The sequence below is a fragment of the Pantherophis guttatus genome, chromosome 1 (assembly GCF_059756535.1).
Source record: "Pantherophis guttatus breed Tessera chromosome 1, ASM5975653v1, whole genome shotgun sequence".
Lineage (NCBI taxonomy): Eukaryota > Metazoa > Chordata > Lepidosauria > Squamata > Colubridae > Pantherophis > Pantherophis guttatus.
The window spans coordinates 56,625,488-56,646,497 of record NC_142063.1 but is presented as its reverse complement, the minus strand read 5'-3'; the positions used below and the strand labels follow the sequence as shown (position 1 = coordinate 56,646,497).

The following is a 21,010-nucleotide window of genomic DNA, read 5'->3' as shown; positions in this document are numbered from 1 at the left end:
GAAGGGTAGTCTTATACGGCGAGTATAGCCCAAACCCTATATTTTAACAGGAAAAGTAGGGGGTCGTCTTATACGCCCAGTCGTCTTATACGCCGGAAAATACAGTAATTTGTATTAAAGCATGGTGGTCTGCTGTTTAAAGAAAACAGTAGAAATAAATAAATAGTTATAAAATTACAATAGTAATAAAATAAAAATAATTAAAAATAACAAATAAATTAAAATGAATACTAAAACAAACAAAAAATTCAAAGGCCAACTCAATGGACCACTGGGTCTTTTTCTGCCATTGGGTTTCTATGATTCTAAACAAAACCAAAGCTGGATAATTTTCAGTGTGTCTATGTCTGCAAGTTTTAAAAATTTAATAAAGAAAACAAATGGATAAAGAATTGGTTTCAGATTGTTCCTTAATCCCGAAACATTGATTATATGAAAATAATAAATACTACTCTAATAATATTACAAATAACAACAGCAACAATAATAATAGTTGTATCAATCTTTTGGGGGTCAACATGAACCACTTTGGGAAACCTTGGTATATGAAACCCTGAGAGCTCCATCCAGGTACAGTCATGTGCAAAAGTAAGTATGCCCTCTTTGACTTATTTGGTTTTATGTATCAGAACATTATAAAAATCATCTGGTCTTTAGCAGTTCTTAAAAGTCGGTAAATGCCACCTCAGATAAACAATTCATGACATATATTACACGGTGTCATCATTTCTTTTGCAAAAAGTAAGCCAAAATGGGGAAGCCATGTATTGTTGTTCATCATACCTCCTTTTAAGAACTGCTAAGGACCAGAAGATTTTTACTATGTTCTGATACGTAGAAACATAAAACTCAAAGAGGATGTACTTACTTTTGCACATAACTGTATGTATAGATTGGGGGAGGAGCTGCACAGGCAGATGAAGCCATTCACCCACACCCCGATGACTAAAACCCAGGCCTCCATCCACTTTTATCAGTTTTCCTACAACAAAAGAGGAAGCAATGAAGCTTCCTTCATATTAGCAAACCTGCTTTAGATGGCTGGGTTCCTATTCCTATATGATAGTGAAAAGCTAGTTGAGGGTACCTCTGGTGGTGAGGGAAGCACTGTAGCTTCCACTTTTCTTCTAGTAACTTTCAAGAACTCGGCAGTCTCTTCCCTATTCTCCCAAGTAGCTCCTTGATCAATTGGCTTTGGAGTGTTCTTGCAATAGCGTTCCTCAGCTGCTGAACAATCAAATGATCAATAGGCTGCCATCACCTGCTGGAGACCACAAGGGGTAGTTCGGCACCTGCAGGCAACTGCTGAGGCCGGAGCTTATCCAAACTTGTTATATTCTGAACAAAGTAAATTATTCAAAAGCACTGTAAATGTCAGCATTGCAATATTGTTATAATGCAATTTTATGTGTTTATGTTCAGAAGTAAAAAGTCCCAATACACACAGGGATTTGCTGGCAAGAAAATATGAACAGTATCAACGCCTCTGCTATTTCAGGCAGAAAACAAATCAAAAACTTAGAAGCTGATCCAATGATTTATTACCTTTTAAAATGACTGTTATTTGCATTGTTTAGAATTCTGATGAATATTAAAATAAGGTTAAACTTTATCAAGCGTTGTATGTATTTTTAAAATCAATGTAGTGCCTTTACTATGATCCCCAAAGAATTGATGCACGTATGAAACATGGAGTATATTATTTCAACAAATTAAATTGGAATGTAGCTATGCATGATTTTACAACTGTGATTAAAAAAGATCCAAAACATGCAGAGGCAAGGTAAGGACAAATTGTATTTTATTTGAAATATTGTAGTCTATTTCTAAACTAATCTACAGATATCTAATACAATGTCCTATTTCATTATTTGTAAGCATCTACAATTAACTCCATCCTCTTCATCTCTGCAAGCTTAAGAACCTGTAAACTAGGTTTAAAGACATTTTTATTTGACTAGCAGGTTAGTGAAGGGCTTACACTATATCCTGTATAAATGATATAAAACAAAGATGAAGTTTATTTTGTGGCAGATACGTTTCACTATTTTTAAAGCTATGAACATATATAGAAACCTCAATTAGTATTGTGGACTTCATTGAAGATGTTGGATTACTAATAAATCCCTGCCTAAGCTTGCATCCTCTCTTAATGAAAAATAAATAAGTAAATGAGATGAGAAAGTTCAGAGAAAGCTTCTCAATCATCTAAGATTCTATTTCAATCCTCTGAATTTTTCATCTATTTTGACTCCCAAAATAAATTAATCTTGTCCTGTACTACTTTATTCAATGGAGTAGGAGCTGTGTTACAAAATGAACCCTTAAGAAGATCTATTGAATATTCCTCCTGGTCATTAAAAGAAGCCCTTGGGAATACTCCTAATTGAGGGAAAAATAATCTAACTACTTCGTAAGTCTTTGATTTAAGGAAAATGAAGGTATTCTTAACAAGATAGAAGCCTGAAAACAGTTGAAACTTAATTTAGCAACCCCTAAACATGGCACTACTAAGTAATTTGCTAAGGAAATTTACCATTTCTGGTAATTTCTGTGAAACAGAAATAATGCCTTTGCTGAAGTATTTGAAATAAGTTAACAATTCCCAAATGAGAATATGGAATAGGCATGGTAGTAGCCTATTAAGAAAAATACAATGGACTGTAAAGGGCAGATAAAAATTGAATGGTAAAGATCTTCCTATGTTTTTGGGTGAGGTGTGGATGAAATAAGGAGGATTTTGTGGAGCATGTGAGTATGGGAATGGCAAATTTTAGAATGTCTTGAATGAAAGTTTGAGCCGACAATTACTTATTATTGTAAAGTTAAACTTATCTGGTGACTTGGAAATATGAAATATCAGTATAAGCTATATCAGCAGTCATTGGACACACAAGTATATTTCATATTGTGTGTGTGTGTGTGTGTGTGTGTGTGTGTGTGTGTGTGTGTGTATTTCGGGTCTTCCGGGTGCGATTCAAGGTGTTGGTTACCACCTTTAAAGCGCTCCATGGCATAGGACCCGGGTACCTCCGAGACCGACTTCTGCCACCAATAGCCTCCCACCGACCAGTCCGCTCCCACAGAGAGGGTCTCCTCCGGGTGCCATCAGCCAAGTTATGTCGGCTGGCGACACCCAGGGGGAGGGCCTTCTCTGTGGGAGCCCCAGCCCTGTGGAATGAACTGCCCCCCGAAATACGAAAGATTTCCGACCTCCGGGTGTTTCGCTGCGCTCTGAAGACCCTGTTGTTCCGCCAGGCAGGGCTATTAACATAACGTTTTAAATTGGGGTATTTTAAATTTCTGGGATTTTAATTGGAGCCTAATTATTTAATGATTTTAAATTTTAAATTGTTGTCGTGTTTTTTGTGTTTTTAAATAGGCTGTACACCGCCCTGAGTCCTTCGGGAGAAGGGCGGTATAGAAATAAAATTATTTATTTATTTATTTATTTTATTTTAACTATAAGTATATTCCTAGTACGATTTGATATCTCATTAGTAACCTTGACTATCACTAAGTGTTGTATCTTTTTATTCTTGATGAATGTATTTTATTTCTTTCATGGAAGTGACTGGGACAGCTGTTGTTTCTTTTATACCTTAATTATATAAGAAGCATTTGGGTGAAAATGTTCCTTCTAGCTTTTTAGGTTATATCTTACCTTCCCACCTTTCTATCATTCTGCAAGAGCCTGAAGACCTGGCTGTGCCAGGTGGCCTGGGGACCAGATGGGGAAATTCCACACTGGTTGCTGGATTGATAGCAAACTCCACCTATTCTCCTTGCTCTCTGTTCTCCATCTATCCATCTTTTTGTTATAATATTGAGATATTCTCATGTTCTTTTTCATTGTTTATTTTATTGTTCTATTATTGTATTCCTGTTCTATTTACACTCTTTTCATTTCTTCCTTTTTATTGTTGTAAGCCGCCTAGAGTAACCTCACGGCCAGATAGGTGGCAAATGAATTTAACAAATACATATAACAAATAAAAATATATAAAAGTTATATTTAATTAAAAATATAACTAAATATAAATATAAATTTATAAACAATATAATTTATATATTTAACAATTTAATTCTTGCAGAAATACATAATTGTTTTGTCAGATCAGATACTTGTTAAAATACTGCTGTCTTTTTAAAGTTGTAAGTATAATGACTTGGAAATAATGATGCAACTTTCTTTCTAGAACCTACAGAGCAAGAATATACATTAAGCAAGAGCAATATAAAAATGCAGCTGAAGATTTAGCTGCTGCAATTCATTTGAATCCCTGTAACTGGATTGCATTCTATTACAGAGGTTGCATTTTGAGGAAAATTGATCCGAAACAGTCTCTACAGGACTTAAGTGTTTCTGGTATTAGTACTTTAATTTTCATGAAAATATGAATTGCATTTATGAAAAAAAAATGTTTCAATGAATTTGTTTTCTATAATTGTGAGAAAAATATTGTATGCATTTTGAAAAATATATTTTTGCTTTTATATGCAATTCTGAACTGAAATTACAGAACTCCTAATTATCTATATCTTGTCTATCTAATTATTCGTAATAGTTGCCTGTTTCTTTACATGATCCCATATATTATTTATTTAAATGAAAGTAATACTAACATGTATCATTTTTTATGCAGTTTGTCTGAAATATATACTGAATTGGTATACACTTTCATATGAGAGCCAGTTAATATGATGTTTTAACCGTTGATATGAGGGCCAATTTGGTGAGTTCTAGTTCAGCCTAAGGCACAAAGCCAGCTGCATGATTTGGTCCAGTCTCTCTCTCTCTCTCTCTCTCAGTCCTAGAGGTAATGGTAAACCATCAAAGCAGGCAACTGGAAACCACTTCTGAAATCTTGCTAAGAAAACCACAAGGACTTGTCCAGACAATGGGCAGGAGTCAACCTTTACTTGAAGCCACACACATAAAAGCTGATAATTCAGTTTTCCCCAAACATAACTATCTTACATGAACATATCCAAGAAAAATTGGTTTATACAAAGCCAAAACCTAGTTTGCTGCCATAGTGGCGATCATTCAGGTATTTCAGGATATTTCATTTTTTACAAATCTGTGACGGTTTCTTTTACCTTTCTAATAGTCACACAAAGCTGAATTTAAAGGTACATTTAACAGGTGAAAATTTAGGATATTCTTCTTCTTCTCTTCCAGTCCTTCTCAATCACAGTTTTGACAATATTGGTGCTTACCTTCATCGTGGCATCTTGTATGCAGAATTGAAACAGTGGCCCCTGGCTATCTGTGATTTTGAAAATGCAATTGCTTTGGACAGGTATTTTTTACTGGCTTGCTCCCTTTTCTTAATTACTTACTTTTTAATGTAGCATTTAGTCATACAAACTAGTTGCAAAAACAACATATGCCACAATAATTTAATGCACTAAATATCTTTCACAAACAGCCATCAGAAACATTAGTTTTTTTCTACAAATTTAGGAGTGCAGAAGGAGGTAGTATCCTCTAATATAGTATCACTTATAATTCTTGAAATTACAGGAATATTGTTATGGTAACCTCATAAAATTAGTCTAGTATTCTTTTCTATTTTATCAGGTACATGCCTAACCCAGGAAATTTTGCCATTTTCTATTGCAAATGGTGTTATGTTGGTTTTATCTCCAATAAAACTCCTTTGACTATAAATTTATTTTTTACAATAGCAGACACAATGTTTTTCTTGTTCTTCAGGAATAAGGGTGAAAATGAAAGGAGGTAACATTGGTTTTGTGACATAAACACTTTTTGTAAAACTTACATATCTGTGCTTGAAGACAGTAAATTCTATGAAATGACTTGCTGCAAAATGTAATATTTATACAATTTTGTCTTTGTATTAGGAGTCTTACAACACCTTATATAAACATTGGATTGATTATGATGTTGCATTCGGATCAGTATTTTGATGCTATTCTACGGTTCACTGAAGCCATTCGGGTTGATCCATTAGATGTTAGACCTTATTTGTGCAGAGCACAAGCTTACCAAAAGGTATCTATTTTACGTATTTAAGAATTATGAATATTTATTCCAAAACAGCCATTTGTCTGCTTGTTTACCATGGAATAATGAGAGATGTTTGATTCAGGGTTTTTGTCTTTCTGAATTGTTTATGAACTCATCTAGTTTTAAAATTATATAACTGAAATGGAACAGGCCTTCAGTTTTCTCATAAAAAGATAGGCAGCTGCATTCAATTTCTATTACAGAGTCCAAATATTATTCAATAATTATATTCCATGATCTCTTTAACAATTTCTCCTAGTTTGCCTATGCTTTCTCTGTTGGTCTTTGTCTAATTGCAAACCTGAGGACCAGAATTCTAGCATCCAAGTTATTGTCTTGCTTCTTGTGGCAAACCACTATGAGTTTGCACTAGTTTCCTCATTTTGCCAACTTTATTGCTACCTCCTGGTTACACTGAACTTATAATTTGACTAAAGATTTCCAACACCATTGACAAAAAAGATTGATATGAACATATTATGTTCAAACAAAAATAGAATTAAGAAGGAATAATAATTGGAGAAGACTATTTCCTAGAGAGGGAGGAGAAGGGCATTTTTGTTATTAGGCAATGATGCTGATGATGTATCTGCAAGTAATCCAAGCCAATATTTTCTCCATCCCTAACTGAGGAACTTGTTCTATAAAGTGGGCCCTTATCCAAATTAGATCCTCTACCTTTTCTTTTCTCCTCTGTGCATCATTATTCAAATATTGTGCCATCTTCATAGTAATCCAGGTTTTGTGATAATATTCTGTTTTACTAACCTCTTCTTGAAAATACATTCTGTATGTATTGCAGTATCAGATCAGTGGTATAATCAACTACATACTAAGGGAAAATGGGAAACTGAACAGTCACAGTTTTAGGGAAGAGGGATTTTAAAATTTAATCTAGTTTGAAGAAAGCCAGTTTAGTGTAGTTCTGAAGATTAGAAAGGGGAAGTGTGAAATCCAATCCCACTTTAGGCATGAAACCAGTTGAGTGATCTTGGGCCAGCCATTCTCTCTCAGCCCTAGGAAGGAGGCAATGGCTAATGACTTTTACAACATTGCCAAAAAACCTGCAGGGACTAGTTTAGGCAATTGCCAGGAGTCAAGACTGACTGGAAAGTACTAAAGAAAAGGAGGGTGTGTGTGATCTAGTTTGATCCTAAATGTTGAAAAAGGAAAAAATACTTGTTTTTAAACAGAATATACTTCATGTCCCACTTAATGTCTCAGCATCCATGACAGAAATAAAAATGTCTTTTTTTAAAAAAAAAACAACAGGTTCATGATTTAAAGAATTCAGTTAAAGACATAAATAGAGCCATTCATCTCCATCCCAACTTACCACATTTATTCTTAACAAGGTAAGCACTTATCGTGATAATAATGCAAATAATGCAAATTTCTCGAGCACCTTGCTTAATTTTTTTTCTCACTTTTAAATGTCCATATAATTGTAGTAATGTATATTATTAAATCTTAAATTCAAGATTTTTTTTTCATTTGCAGTATAAAAATACATTTTCAGTGTATGATAGCAAAGGCAAAAGATGGAAAACCAGGTTGCCTCTCACATCTTTCTCATCTTTATGCAGTTTCCTGATTGGAGCTCAAACATTACAGGGTCAATGAACAGATTGTAGGTCTTCAAAAAGTGATTATCTCCTTAGAAAAGTGCTCAATAATTATGTGCCATAGAAATATTAATAATGAATTAAGAATGCTATTTAAGTTAAGTGTTTTTTAGATGAGAAGTTTTGGAGTGGATAGAGCATGAAATCAATACCTGTTGTGCAGTTCTTTAAAGAAGCTATAACATTTGTTGGGATTATGTAACTGCTGTTTGGAGCTGGTAGTGTTCCCAGCTTCTTTAAAGAATTGTAGAGAAGATCTGCATTTATATTTCATGAAGCATCTGTCAGGGTTCTAAGTAACACCCCCAACCAAGTAAGACTCTGAGGCAATCAATTCCTCAAAAATCCATTTTATTGGAGATGTCATATTGGCACATCTAGGAAAACCTGAATCTGAAAGCTCCCAGGTTTTCCCCACCCAAAAGAAAGTCAAAGTCCCTTCCCCTGTACCCACATGTCCATCACATTGTCCAATCAATCCACTGTCCCAACTGGAAATGTCTCCCAGTCACGCCACTCCAAGTGCAGGCTGAACGTCCTTGACTCTCAGAAAAAAGGTTAATGATTTCTAGGAACTGGAAGATACGAGGTGATTATTGTTTGGAAGAATGGTATAAGGAAGTATGGGATATTGTCATAAATGATAAACTGATTTGTAATATTAAAGTAAGGAGGGGCATAATGAAAGTAAATGAATTCAATGGAATCTGGAAACAGTTCCTAATATATGTGTTTTTGGGAGGAAGGGGGATACCACCACCAGAAGAAGCTTTAAGATTTTGGAAGCAGGAATGATCCCGAGGGGTGGGGGAGCACTTGTTGATTGTTTGTATTGTGTATATTGTTATATATTATATATTATGATTTATGTATGTTAATAAAATCAGTAAAAAATTATTTAATTTTTTTTTAAAAAAAGTAAAAAAATGTTTAAAAATGTTTAAAAAAAGAAGAAAAAAGAATGTTGTTAGGACTAAATAACTCTACCAACTCAATACAACCCCCCTCCCACTTTCTCACAGCACTAATTGTGGCAACCCTGAAGATCCAAAAGAAAAGATGGCCTCCAGGTCTGACAGCATCTCTTTGAAATGGAGTCTAAAACTCTGTGCAGTCACAATAGTTGACTATAATAATTGTATAGTTGAATAGTTCTTAGGGTGTATAAATTGGGAAAAAATAAAGTTTGACAAAAATTAATTTGGGTAAATAAATTTCTGTGTAAGCTAAAAACAAATTAAATTTGATCATTAAAATCAATAGAATTAATTAAGTATTTATTAAATTGATATGCCACTTCTGAAAAAGTAAAAAAAAATATCTTAAGTAAATGAACTATTTTTGATGTGTCATTAAATGTCTGACTCGGGAAAAAGGTGAATGTTTTGGGTTTTTTTTGTAATTATATTTAATAGAGCATTTCATACCATAAAGGTGATTTAAATGAATTTCGGAAATACTAAAAATGTTTTCTTATTTCTATAGAGGAGTTCCACTGGGAGAAAGGGATACAGCTAGCCTTCATGTCGCTATAACTGTCCATGATCATAGGGTTAGCATAGAATCTTCCTCCTTTTGTGTTAGGACTTGAAAAAAATGTGGTGAGCGCCTGGGATTTAGTTTTTTAAAACTGTAGGCTTCCCACTAAAACCAATAATGAATTAAATAGAATACTTGAATTTTGGAATGTCTAATATTAATATATATATTTAATATGTTCACAAATATAGTGAGGAATTTGTTGAAATATTTTATTACAGGGGACAGTATTTACTACAAATGAAGCATTTTCAACTTGCAAGTTTCTGTATACACCAAGTGGCAGAAATGGACAAAGGTACAGCTCTTTCAAAGTACTGTGCAATTTTGGTTAGATTCAGCATGTTTGTTTGTTTTTTTGCTTTTGTTTTTGTATAGTACAGGAGTCTCTAGACCTGGCACCTTTAAGACTTGTGGACTTCAACTCCCAGAATTCCTCAGTCAGCCATGACTTACTAGATCCACTTAATTGATAATAATTTTTTGAGATACCATGGCCAGCTATATAAACAACACATACTTCAAGTTCTGTGGCTCTCTGGATTCTTATTTATTTATTATTTATTTATTTATTATTTAAATTTCTATACCGCCCTTCTCCAGAATAGGACTCAGGGCGGTGAACAGCCAGAATAAAAAACAATACATACAAAATTTAAAAACAATTTAAAATAATTAAATATTATTGGCCGTAAGTTAAAATAACCCAATTTAAAATCAATTTAAAATTAACTCAATTTAAAATTCTATCCATCATTTACAATTTAACAATACTATGTAAAATACAAGATAGTGTTAGTGTTATAATTGATATGCCATACTTTTTTGTTTTGATAATTTCTCAATGAAGGCCAACACTCTTTCTTTCCATTGTCTGTATACCAAAGTCTGTAGTAATAATAACTTGGTCTATGACTATTGTATTTATTATTATTTAAATCTCCTACAGGATCTCTTGGATGTTCACTTGTTCAAGAAGCACTTGTGCAGTCGTTTTGTCAAAACTATAACAAGGCTATTGAATGTGCAATTGCAGCCACGAAAAACCAACCTGAGCCTGCTATATATTGTCTACTTGGAAAAATCCAGATGAAAGCCAAAAAATTCAAGGTTAAGAAAACAGTCATGTTCATGAGTTTTTCAAAAATCTTTTAAAAAGGCAAACCCCTAAAGAATGAGTGTTGTAGAAATACTGTTCGTTAAAATGGGATTTGATTAATATTTGCTTCTTTCTGCAGCTCTAATTATCTATTTCCAAATATTTTATTTTTCTGTTTTGATGGTAACACAGAGCACTTTATTAATTAAGCTGACATCCCTTTTGTTGAGTAGTTTCTGGTTTCATTATATATTATGTTTAAAAATTGAGCCCATCATCTCTATTGGAACATAAGTAATCACCTATCCCGTCCTTCTTCCTCTGTTGCTGTGAATAGTCAAGGATGTATGTACAAACTCTATCCAAGCAAAAGAAAAATTCCCCCTTTAAATCGCCTTCTGCTAGTTTCTTATTCTTCTTTTTTTTTGCTGCAGCCATGGTGGTATTTCACCTTTGGCTATGTGAGAAGTCACAGGAAAAGGGAAAGAAACATTTATCTTCCTCTCCTGATACATTTATTTATTTATTTCTTCAACTTGCATGGCTGCCTAACTCAAAGTAAGTATGGGAAATGTAAAAATAAATGAAAAACAATCATACAAACCCACAACACAGATTGAAATAGCAGCACAGATGGCAGCTGAAGACAGCAACCAATATACTATATAGATGGGCTCATTTAGCACTTTAGCCCAATGCCCAAATAGCAGTCAGGTCTTCAGAATCTTACCAAAGGTCAATAGATCATAATATTCATTTGGGGCCAAACTCTTCCACTGGGCAGGTGTCACAACAAGAAGCATATTTTCTAAGTCCCACCAAATGGCATAGCTTGAACTTGAGCTTGGATTTAGAACATGCCAACTCCAGTATCCGGCTTGGACAAAATTCAGTCCATACTTTCTTTGAACTGTGCAAATCAGGCAATCAGAAATGTTCTGCATCAACATTCACTTTTTTTTCAAAGAAATATTCCTAGAGTCTAAAATGTAATTAGGTTTTTGATTTTATCCAAAGTTATATTTTTGTTTTCTTGGATATGATTTGGTACCTTCTATTTCTACCCTTTCTCTAATAAATCATCTTTATAAATTCTGACATATGACTTTGTAAGTTTGGAAAGCTCCATTTCACTGAACATTTTTTCAACTATAAAATTTGTATGCTACCCTTGTGTTCTAGAGATAGCTCACTAAGTTCTATGGGAACTGGGACATTCTGACTTTGGGAAAATTAATACGAAAGCCATAATTTTTCCTATAACTGAGCATGAGGGAGTGTAAAATGTACATACAATAAGGCAACTTATATCTAGCAGAACGTTCAAGGAGCATTTTATACTAATCGCATTCTAGTTTTACAAAAAGGTCTCTCAAGTGAAATTAAAATTTCACATACTATTTGAGTTATAGACAGTCCTCAACTTATGGCCACAATTGGATCCAAATTTCCAGTGTAAGTTGTTATTGTTGTAAGTCGAGGAATCCCTCCTCCCAATGGATCTGATTTTATGACATTTTTTGTGTTGCTCATTAGGCAAATCCATGACCATCAAGTAAATACCTAAGTGTGAATTCCTTCTTCTGTATGAGCACTTTTGCCTGAAAACTGGTAAAAAAATTGCAAACCACAGTCAGGTGACTGTGGAGCACTATAACTAGTTGTAAAGGCAGGCCAATTGTCAGGTGCCCAAAATGCATTATGTCAATATGGGGGGAGGGGTGGCACAACATTTTACAATGGCCAGAAATGCTTTATGGCCCATAAAACATCTGTTCTGACCCTGTTGTAATTTCAAATGGTTGTTAGCCGACCTGAGGATGATTCGAACAATATTGTTTGTTAACATTTTGTACAATATATGTGCCCCATTGCTCTTCAGTGATGAACATGTTACATGGTATACCATATTTATCTTCTGTATTGGGATCTGAAATGATGCAACAAGCAAAGAGGCAAGAAACCTAACAGGCCATTGGCAAGGAGCTAACTTTGGGCTTCTGCTATTCATAATATATATATTTATAGCCATTATTTTTGTTGAAAGAGGCCAGAGTAATTTGGAAGACCAAGGATAATTAAATCTTATATGATGGACCATAAGCCAACTGTAGGAGTATAGATAATCCTCAATTTACAACAATTCATTTAGTGACCATTCAAAGATACAACAGCACTGAAAAAGTGACTTATGACCATTTTTCACACTTACAACTATTGCAGCATCCCCATGGTCACATGATCAAAATTCAGATGTTTGGCAACTGATTCATCTTTATGAGCCATGGTGGCACAATGGTTAGAGTGCAATACTGCAGGCTACTTCTGCTGACTGCAATTTGGCAGTTCAAATCTCACCAGGCTCAAGGTTCACCATCCTTCCATCCTTCTGAGGTGGGTAAAATGAGGACTCAAATTGTTGGGGGCAATATGCTGACTCTGTAAAGCGCTTAGAGAGGGCAGTAAAGCACTGTAATGCAGTATATAAGTCTAAATGCTATTGCTATTGCTATGATGCTTGTGGTATCCCAGGGTCATGTGATCACCTTTTGCAACCTTCTGACAAGCAGTCAATGGAGTATCCAGATTCACTTAACAATTGTGTTACTAACTTAACAATTGCAGTGATTCACTTAACAAATGTGGCAAGAAGGATCATAAAATGGGGCAAAACTCGCGTAACAAATGTCTTGCTTAGCAACAGAAATGTTGGGCTCAATTTTGGTCTTAAGTTGAGGACTGACTGTACAAAGTTGGCCCAATAGATATCCCAAGTATTTGGTTAAAAGCAAGGGTCCCCAATTCTTCAGTTCATCAACCCCTCCATGAAGTTTCAGACAATCTATAGATTCCCAAACATTTATTATATGAAAATTATTTAATAAATACTACTTTAACTAATAGTACTACAAACAATAACAACAATAATGACTTCATAAAAATAGGTAATATTTAAAGTATAGAAATATAAGATTTAATATACCTTTATTACTGAAACTGTTGGCCTCATTAATGGGAAGGATGCATCACCTGAGCATCAACAAGGGCACTGATGCTTGATTGGAAAATGAGGAGATTGGAAATATGCTCTGTAAGGGAGGTGAACAGGAATACTATATGTACATGTATCTTTCCCAGGAGAGAGGCTATGAGAGAGACAAGGGGGAGAATGGAAGGCACACAGACACACAACACAAAACAAATGGATAAATGAGGCCAGCTGATAGAGATCATTCAAGGTGACTCTTGCTGGTGGCTGGGTTACTCTGGGTTACTTGCTGCTAGCCCTGTCACTTTCAGGACTAGGGACTTGCATGGAGCCTTGGGTTACTCCAACTCTGGGTTACTCGCTGCTAGCCCTGTCACTTTCAGGACTAGGGACTTGCATGGAGCTGTACAGAGACCCCAAAGATAAATGGATTTGAACTGACCTTCCATCATTTATTGACCACCTATAAAGCCTAGATATTTACTGACCTCCCATTGATGCTCAGCCGTCTATCAACGCCATGGGTGCTTAGTCCCATCAACACTTTGGGATTGATACTAACCCCTTTGGGGAATCCTGTTAATGATGTTGGCTTCTGTTTGCAATCTCTTTGTCATATGCTGCTTTTTCCTGTCTTACATCCTAGCAAAAAAAGATTAATGGTATAGCTCTGGACAATGCCATTTGGCTGGTGGCACTATCAGTTAACTATATGCTACCTTTTTTTTACAGGATGCTCTTTCCAGTTTTAATGAAGGTTTGGTGCTGCTAGGTGGCATTGAAAAATATCTTCCTAATACCTTTGAGGCTGCAGAATTATATTTTTTAATGGGCGAGTGCTACATGGAGCAAGTTTTTCTAATAGAGGTATGCATTTTGACTTTAACCTGGCTCAAAATAAAAATCAGAACATTCCAAGAATTGCATGGGCGTCCAATTAATCCCCTACCTATATTTACAAACTGGCAATTATGATCATTAACAGCATGAAGTAGTAAGATCAGGCTGGCTAAAGAACTGTTTTTTCAAACATGATATTCCCACTATTTGCTCTAATGTCTAATGAACCAAGGAAGGAGTGTTTTAAAGGATGTTTTTCAGATTTGGAAAAAACTCACTTAACCCCACTTTTGTCAATTTGCTTCAGTTGGCAGATTTCCTTCTCTTGAAGCCAGCTTTTGATCTGGCAATTTAAACTTAGTTTTGTCCCTGAGTAGAATTTAATTGCTATACTACTCTTAATTTACTACATGGTTACTATTATTACTTCCTATTAAATATTATACAATATATCATTGATTTTTAGTTCAGCATATTTCAGAAGATCTTCATTATTATTTGCTACCTTAAGCATATTCGTTTATTTGTTACTTTAAGCATCGTGTCTGGAAAGGTCAGCATTATTATTATTATTTTATTAAAAAAGGATCACAGTTTGGCACTGTTACTTCCTCTCAAATCTCCTTTCAAAGATTATCTGCTTGATTGTGTGTGAGAGACAATGATTATATATTCCTTTTATTTGTTTCTTATATATTCCAATTTTATAGAAAAAAACCTGTTAGGTGATTATCTATTTGTTAGAAGATCATTCTGGACATTGAATGAACATTGAAGAACATTCAATTAAAGAAATACACTGGGCAAGCTCCCTAAAAAGAAAGCTATTTTATCTGATAGCATAGAGCTACTTGAGGTAGCTACAATTTGGGGTGCTGAGGCTGGTAATATTTATAGGAAAGGCGATCTTTTGTGAAGTGTTGGGTGAATGTGCTCTTTAAAGCATTTGTTTTGGTAGACATGTAGCCCTAGTAGGGAGATCTAACTTTGTGAATGTACAGATCTTTCCCTTGGTGTATGGTTATGGGCTAATTATAGGTGCTTCATTTGTGTGTTTAGGAAAACTCTGTATCTTTAAAGGAATTGTCTTGTTTGCTATTCTTTATGAAGTTCAATATGCCTGTCAATTATTAGGTTGAAAGAGGTTAAGCATGCAATCTTCACAACATTGTATTGTCTTTGTTTGTAACATAGCTTCTTCTGATTTCCTTACTTGCAAGTCATATTAATAATTGAAAGGAATGTCAGAAGGCAATGCAGGAATAAAATTAATCCTGAATTAAAATTTCTTCCTACATACTCATGGAAGAACGTCTACAATCTCAATTTTAAAGTTGCTTTAATAAAATATATCAATTGTCAATTATCAGTCTTTGTAATAGCTTTATATCAATAGAGAGGCAAGACCAGAAAAATCTGATTCTATAAAGTCTAGATTCAATTAATTGTTTATGAGCTATGTAAATCTCAATTTGGAAAAGAAAGAGAAAATCATGTAATCTTAGTAGTTCAGTAACTATTCCTTTCTTTATTTATCTTTAATTTGACTTTGATATACAGATATACATATTTTGCAAAAAGTCAATAAGTCACTTATTTAAGTGTTTTTCTTTTATATACACACACACAACACACATTTATATTATTTAGATATCTCTGGGTAGTCCTCAGTTAATGACTGTTTGAACTTACAACAGGATTGAAAAAGTAGCTTTATGACCAGTTCTTGAACTTACAACCACCACAGCATGATCATGTCCTAACCATTCAGTCGCATTTCAACTTGCATGCATTTATGATGGTTGTTAAGTGAGGACTATATATATTCTCAACTCAATGTATATTACTCAAACAGTAATATACATTATTATAGTAATAAATTTACATTGTTATATTGATTATTTTTTATATAATATCACAGTTTTAAAATACTTTTAAGTTTTCTCAGAAGATTTTTTTTTTAAAAAATTGGCATTGGAACTAAAATACCAATTTGTTTTTTACAACTGAAATAAAAATGAAATATGAAAAACAGAGGAAATTTTCTCTACATTTTCGTATTTTATTTATTTTGTAGAAGCATGATTCAATTAAACCTAATGTTGAATCATTTTAGGCCTGCGATGCTTTTACTTCTGCTGTCAGACTTTATCCACGATATGCAGATGCATTTTACCAGCGAGGGCTTTGTAGAATGCAGCTCCAACAAGCTAAATGCATCTTAGATTTTAACAAAACACTTGCTATTATACCAAGGCATTTTCAGGTAAGAAAGATGATTTTGTATTTCTGAAGATTTAAAAATAATCTTTAATAATAAAGTTTTAAAAATAAAGGCTTAAAAATACACCTGAAACAATCTTGCTGTTTATTAATTGACTAAAAATGGAACATTTAATTTTTTGGAAATCCAGCTCAACTGTTGAGAGTAAGATGGTCTTGACAAGATAGGCAGGATATGTTATGAAACACATCAAGGACAAACGGAAAATACGCAGAAGAGACTCAGATAGACAACTTAATTTACAAAGTTATATGAAGGGAGGGGGGCACAATCAAACTTGCAAGATTTTTTTAATTGTAGCCACTCTTAAAAAAAATAGTCATGGCCTTCCTGTGGAATTGATTCTTCACCTGATCTATTAAGTGGGGCAGGCATCAATTAATTTGGTTCAGAATTCAGATCATTTCTTTTTGTATACATAGCTAAACTTCGAATGCTAAATACATTTGTTTAAATGCTGTCAAGATGTCCACAATGGGAGGCAAAAAAGTCAAGATATCCACTAAGGGGTTTTAAACAGGCAAAGTGACACATACAGATCCATGATGCAAGCCCTCTTCCTTATATACTGTATGCATGTGAAATTCCAGATCCCAAATCAGCGAACATTAGTACACAACAGTTTACTTAGGGTACACAATAGAATAACCATTATAATTACAGATATGATGTGCAAAATAAGGCACAACAGGGAAGGTTATACAAAAATTAGGAACAGGCTATTGCTGTCCTCTATAATTTGCAGATATAGAAGCAAATTGGAAATAAGCATGTATGACCAAGGACAAGGCTACACTTGCCTAAATTCACTGTTGTCTGTTCCCAACTAGATATTCAAGTAACATGATATACCATTTGTAACTATCATGATAATTTGCTTGCTGGCTTGCTTGAAAAATTGGCATCAAATGTAAATTGGGATCAGTGGTACATCCTGTATATTCCTAAGGATTAAAGCAATTCATGGAAAATATGCTTGGAATCTGCCTTGTTAACTATCATTGATTTTTTTTTTTTACCAATGTGCATATCTACACTAGCAGATGTATGAAGACTTGATATATGGAGAGTCAGAAGACTCTTCTGGGATTTAGGGGCAAAGACCCATCTTTCAGAACAAGAGAGAAGTGCCTGTAATGTATTTATTATGGATTAAGAGATAGCATACAAATGATAATTATATGTAGGCTTTGACATTTTTGTATTCCAGTTAGCAGTCTTATTGGAAGTAATACATAATTTAAGGGGAAAGAGAAAGTCTTCAGGGTGTGTGTGTGTCAGAGAGAGAGAGAGAGAGAGAGAGAGAGAGAGAGAGAGAGAGGGAGGGAGGGAGGGAGGGAGGGAGAGAGAGAGAGAATGTTTTATTCCTATTTATAAATATTTGAAGCTTCAAACCTATGTAAGACAACATTGAAGTCTCGACATTTCCTCCCTTTTGTGTTCTGCAGTGAGTTTGTTGTTTTTTTCTGTTAAGGCTTACTTAAGTCGTGCTGCTTACTACGGTAGCAAAGGAAGATACTCGAAAGCAATAATGAATTGCACTGAAGCCCTCAAAATTGAGCGACGTAGTGTGAGAGGGTATCTTTACAGAGGAGTACTGAAATTTTACAACAGGGTAAATATTCTTACATTACTAGTGTCTTAATTTGGGATATATAAGTGAAGGCTTTGCAGTTGTCTTATGAGTACAGAAGAATATTTGAACATCAGAGCTGCTTAGTAGCTGTGTAATCTTAATCACTTTCACAAGAATGCAAAATCTTGATTCATAGACCAATAATGAAATTAGTTTTAACAAAACTTGACTTCTGTATTGTACAATGATGGTTGTTAGATGGAAAAGCATGCATACACACCAAGAGAAGGTAGAGAAAGGCAAGTGCTGGAAAAATCAGAGCTGTGGGTAAGTAGACTGCTTGGATCTGCTGTACGTCACCTGAAGATTTTGAGAAAAGAAAAGAAAAGTGCTAAAGAAGAGAAGTGAGGGCACAACCCATCACCTTTTCCTTGTTCACCCCCATTGTTTCTGTTTTGTACACAGCCCTCACAAAGATATGTACCTTATTCTATGTAAAATAAATAATAATGCTATGACTAACTATTATGTCATTTTTTATAGACTTACAAGCATGCTGTTGAAGATTTAACTAAAGCTATACAATTGGATAAGATGTGCACTTTGGCATATTATAACAGAGCAATTGCATTCCAACATTTGAAGGACTATGAATGTGTATGGTTTGTTTCTTCTTAAACAGTGGTTTGTTATTAAGTTGTTTTGGTACTGGATGTCTACTTCCAAACCTGCTTTCCTGTCCTGCCCAGATTTTATAGCAGATTTAGCGACAGGGTTTGACTCGTGCAAACTTCTATGGCTTATTCCAACTGCTTTTTTCTTTCTTTCCACAAATAGTGTTATTATTACATTGAAAGGAATACAGATTTTAATCAGCTCAAGATTCTGGCTTTTTTTTTTGAAATAGGAAATAATTTCATACTTTACAAAAGTTATCTATGCTTTTTATTTCACCAATTCACAGATGACTTTGTGGATTCTGTTTATTTGTTTTAGAGTTTGATGGATTATAAGACTGTTCTTCAACTTGAACCAAGCAAGGACATTGTCTTGAAAGTGCTGAAAAATCGTGCTCTAATTTTTATAGAAACAAAACACTATGAATATGCACTAAAGGTATTTTCCCTAATATTATAGATATGTTTGTTTCTACATTGTAGATTGGATTTGTTTGAAAAATATTTTGTAATCTCTAGTAGGAAAAATGATAAAAGAAACAAAACAATACTGCGTACAGACATGGTTAAACTGTTCATATACATTTAGAAATGTAGCTAACAATAACAAAGGAATTTATTAACAAATAGTTAATTTGCAATAAAGAAATATGCAATTCTTCTATTATCATCAATGTTTAAAATTAATTTGTCCAAAATGTATTGAATGGATATTATTGTTAAATTTTAGACCCTGTAGGTGCATGCATTTACTAGAAAATCACATGTGTAATATCCATTTTGTATATATTACTTGATTTGTACTCTGTGAGGTATATTACTGTATCTCACATATTACATCTTAAGGATGCTCACAATATAAAAGTTAGATAATGAAAAGGAAAAAAAGGAAAGCAATCATTACTTGAAGAAATTAACATTTTTTTCCTCACCTATTCAGTAGTGGCTTTTAGAGTATAGGTTACTCTACATAGATGGCTATCAATTTTATTGTTTTTGCTGAAAAACAGTATGGCTAAACTTCTGAAAACCAGTATATTTAATGTAACACTTTTTAACGAAAGTGTCTTTCTGGGTTTCTAGGACTTTGCAGAAGTGGCAATAACTGAACAAAAAAACGCAGGATTTTTGAATGCTATTGGACTTTGCTATCACAGGTAATCTTAAACACTGCTGCGTAAGATTTAGGAACATGTGTTTGATTCTCTTGTGTTATGGAGGATTTCTATGTAGCAGATGTGGAGAAAGGAAGGCAACAGTGGTGACCCAAGGCATTTTATTTTTTGGAACAACAGCCAAATGCCTTACTCCCCAATTCTGAAATAGAATAAGCATTTCTAAAAACCATGTGGCATAATTCAGTCAAACATTCAATTTCTGTTTTCATCAATTTCTCTCCTCTGCAGGACAGGGCAACCTCAGACATGAGGCAACTTTCAGTCTATTGCTTGATTGTATTGACTGGTGGCTCAGTGGCTAAGACGCTGATCTTGTCGATCGAAAGGTCGGCAGTTCAGCAGTTCGAATCCTTAGGGCTGTATAATGGGGTGAGCTCCCATTACTTGTCCCAGTTTCTGCCAACCTAGCAGTTCAAAAGCACGTAAAAAATGCAAGTAGAAAAATAGGGACCACCTTTGGTGGGAAGGTTACAGCGTTCCTTGTGCCTTTGGCGTTTAGTCATGTCGGTCACATGATCATGGAGTGCTGGCTCTTCGACTTTGAAACAAAGATGAGCACTGCCACCTAGAGACGGGAATGACTATCACATATGTGGGAGGGGAACCTTTATCTTTATTGATTTACCACTTCTATCTCTCCTATTAGCTAAGTAGTTAGCATGCAATCTGGGATTGACAGCTGTTATATTGAAAAATATCTGGAAGTCACTAGACCGGGGAAGGCCGATTAAAGAGAAAGGCCTATTCTGTTCTCCAGAAGCCAGATGTGATTTCTTAATCCATTTTCACTATTTGGTTCAATTTCTAACAGTTATTTGGAAACAGCATTCCTAAAGGGTAGTACAGTAGGAAATCAGCATGTTTCTTATATATCTTTTTATGCTATATTTTGAGAAATTGAGTAGTGCACTTTTTCCCCAAGGTACTTATGTTATTGTATTTCTCAGTACTTGATAATGATAACATCATCTCATTTATTGTGAATCTTCTTTCTACAAAAACAAGAACAAAAGTACATTTGCTACGAAAATTGTTCGGTTTATGTTTTAATCATGTTCTGATTTTTAAGTTCACCTGTAAAACACTAGGTTGAGGAGGTTTGATTTACAGAGAACATGTAGAATATAATAGAATGAGTAAATGCATGTAAAATCATATCATCTTTC

At 34.3% G+C, this 21,010-nt stretch overlaps 1 protein-coding gene across 4 annotated transcripts in view; it reads left to right on the top strand.

Moving 5' to 3' along the window:
* The window catches only part of TTC6 (tetratricopeptide repeat domain 6), an 86,551-nt gene that overhangs the window by 53,442 nt on the left and 12,099 nt on the right, over positions 1 to 21,010 (top strand). For 3 of the 4 annotated variants that reach the window (XM_087874597.1, XM_034418050.3, XM_087874602.1), the window contains 13 exons: positions 1,647 to 1,783; positions 4,200 to 4,369; positions 5,186 to 5,306; positions 5,872 to 6,022; positions 7,310 to 7,392; positions 9,423 to 9,499; positions 10,151 to 10,311; positions 14,022 to 14,156; positions 16,246 to 16,395; positions 17,888 to 18,028; positions 18,533 to 18,646; positions 18,986 to 19,105; positions 19,750 to 19,823. In XM_087874597.1, the coding sequence (XP_087730723.1) occupies positions 1,647 to 1,783; positions 4,200 to 4,369; positions 5,186 to 5,306; positions 5,872 to 6,022; positions 7,310 to 7,392; positions 9,423 to 9,499; positions 10,151 to 10,311; positions 14,022 to 14,156; positions 16,246 to 16,395; positions 17,888 to 18,028; positions 18,533 to 18,646; positions 18,986 to 19,105; positions 19,750 to 19,823 (1,634 nt within the window). Of the gene's footprint in view, positions 1 to 1,646; positions 1,784 to 4,199; positions 4,370 to 5,185; positions 5,307 to 5,871; positions 6,023 to 7,309; positions 7,393 to 9,422; positions 9,500 to 10,150; positions 10,312 to 14,021; positions 14,157 to 16,245; positions 16,396 to 17,887; positions 18,029 to 18,247; positions 18,474 to 18,532; positions 18,647 to 18,985; positions 19,106 to 19,749; positions 19,824 to 21,010 lie in introns of those variants that run through there. The other variant, XM_087874606.1, reaches the window with a different exon arrangement.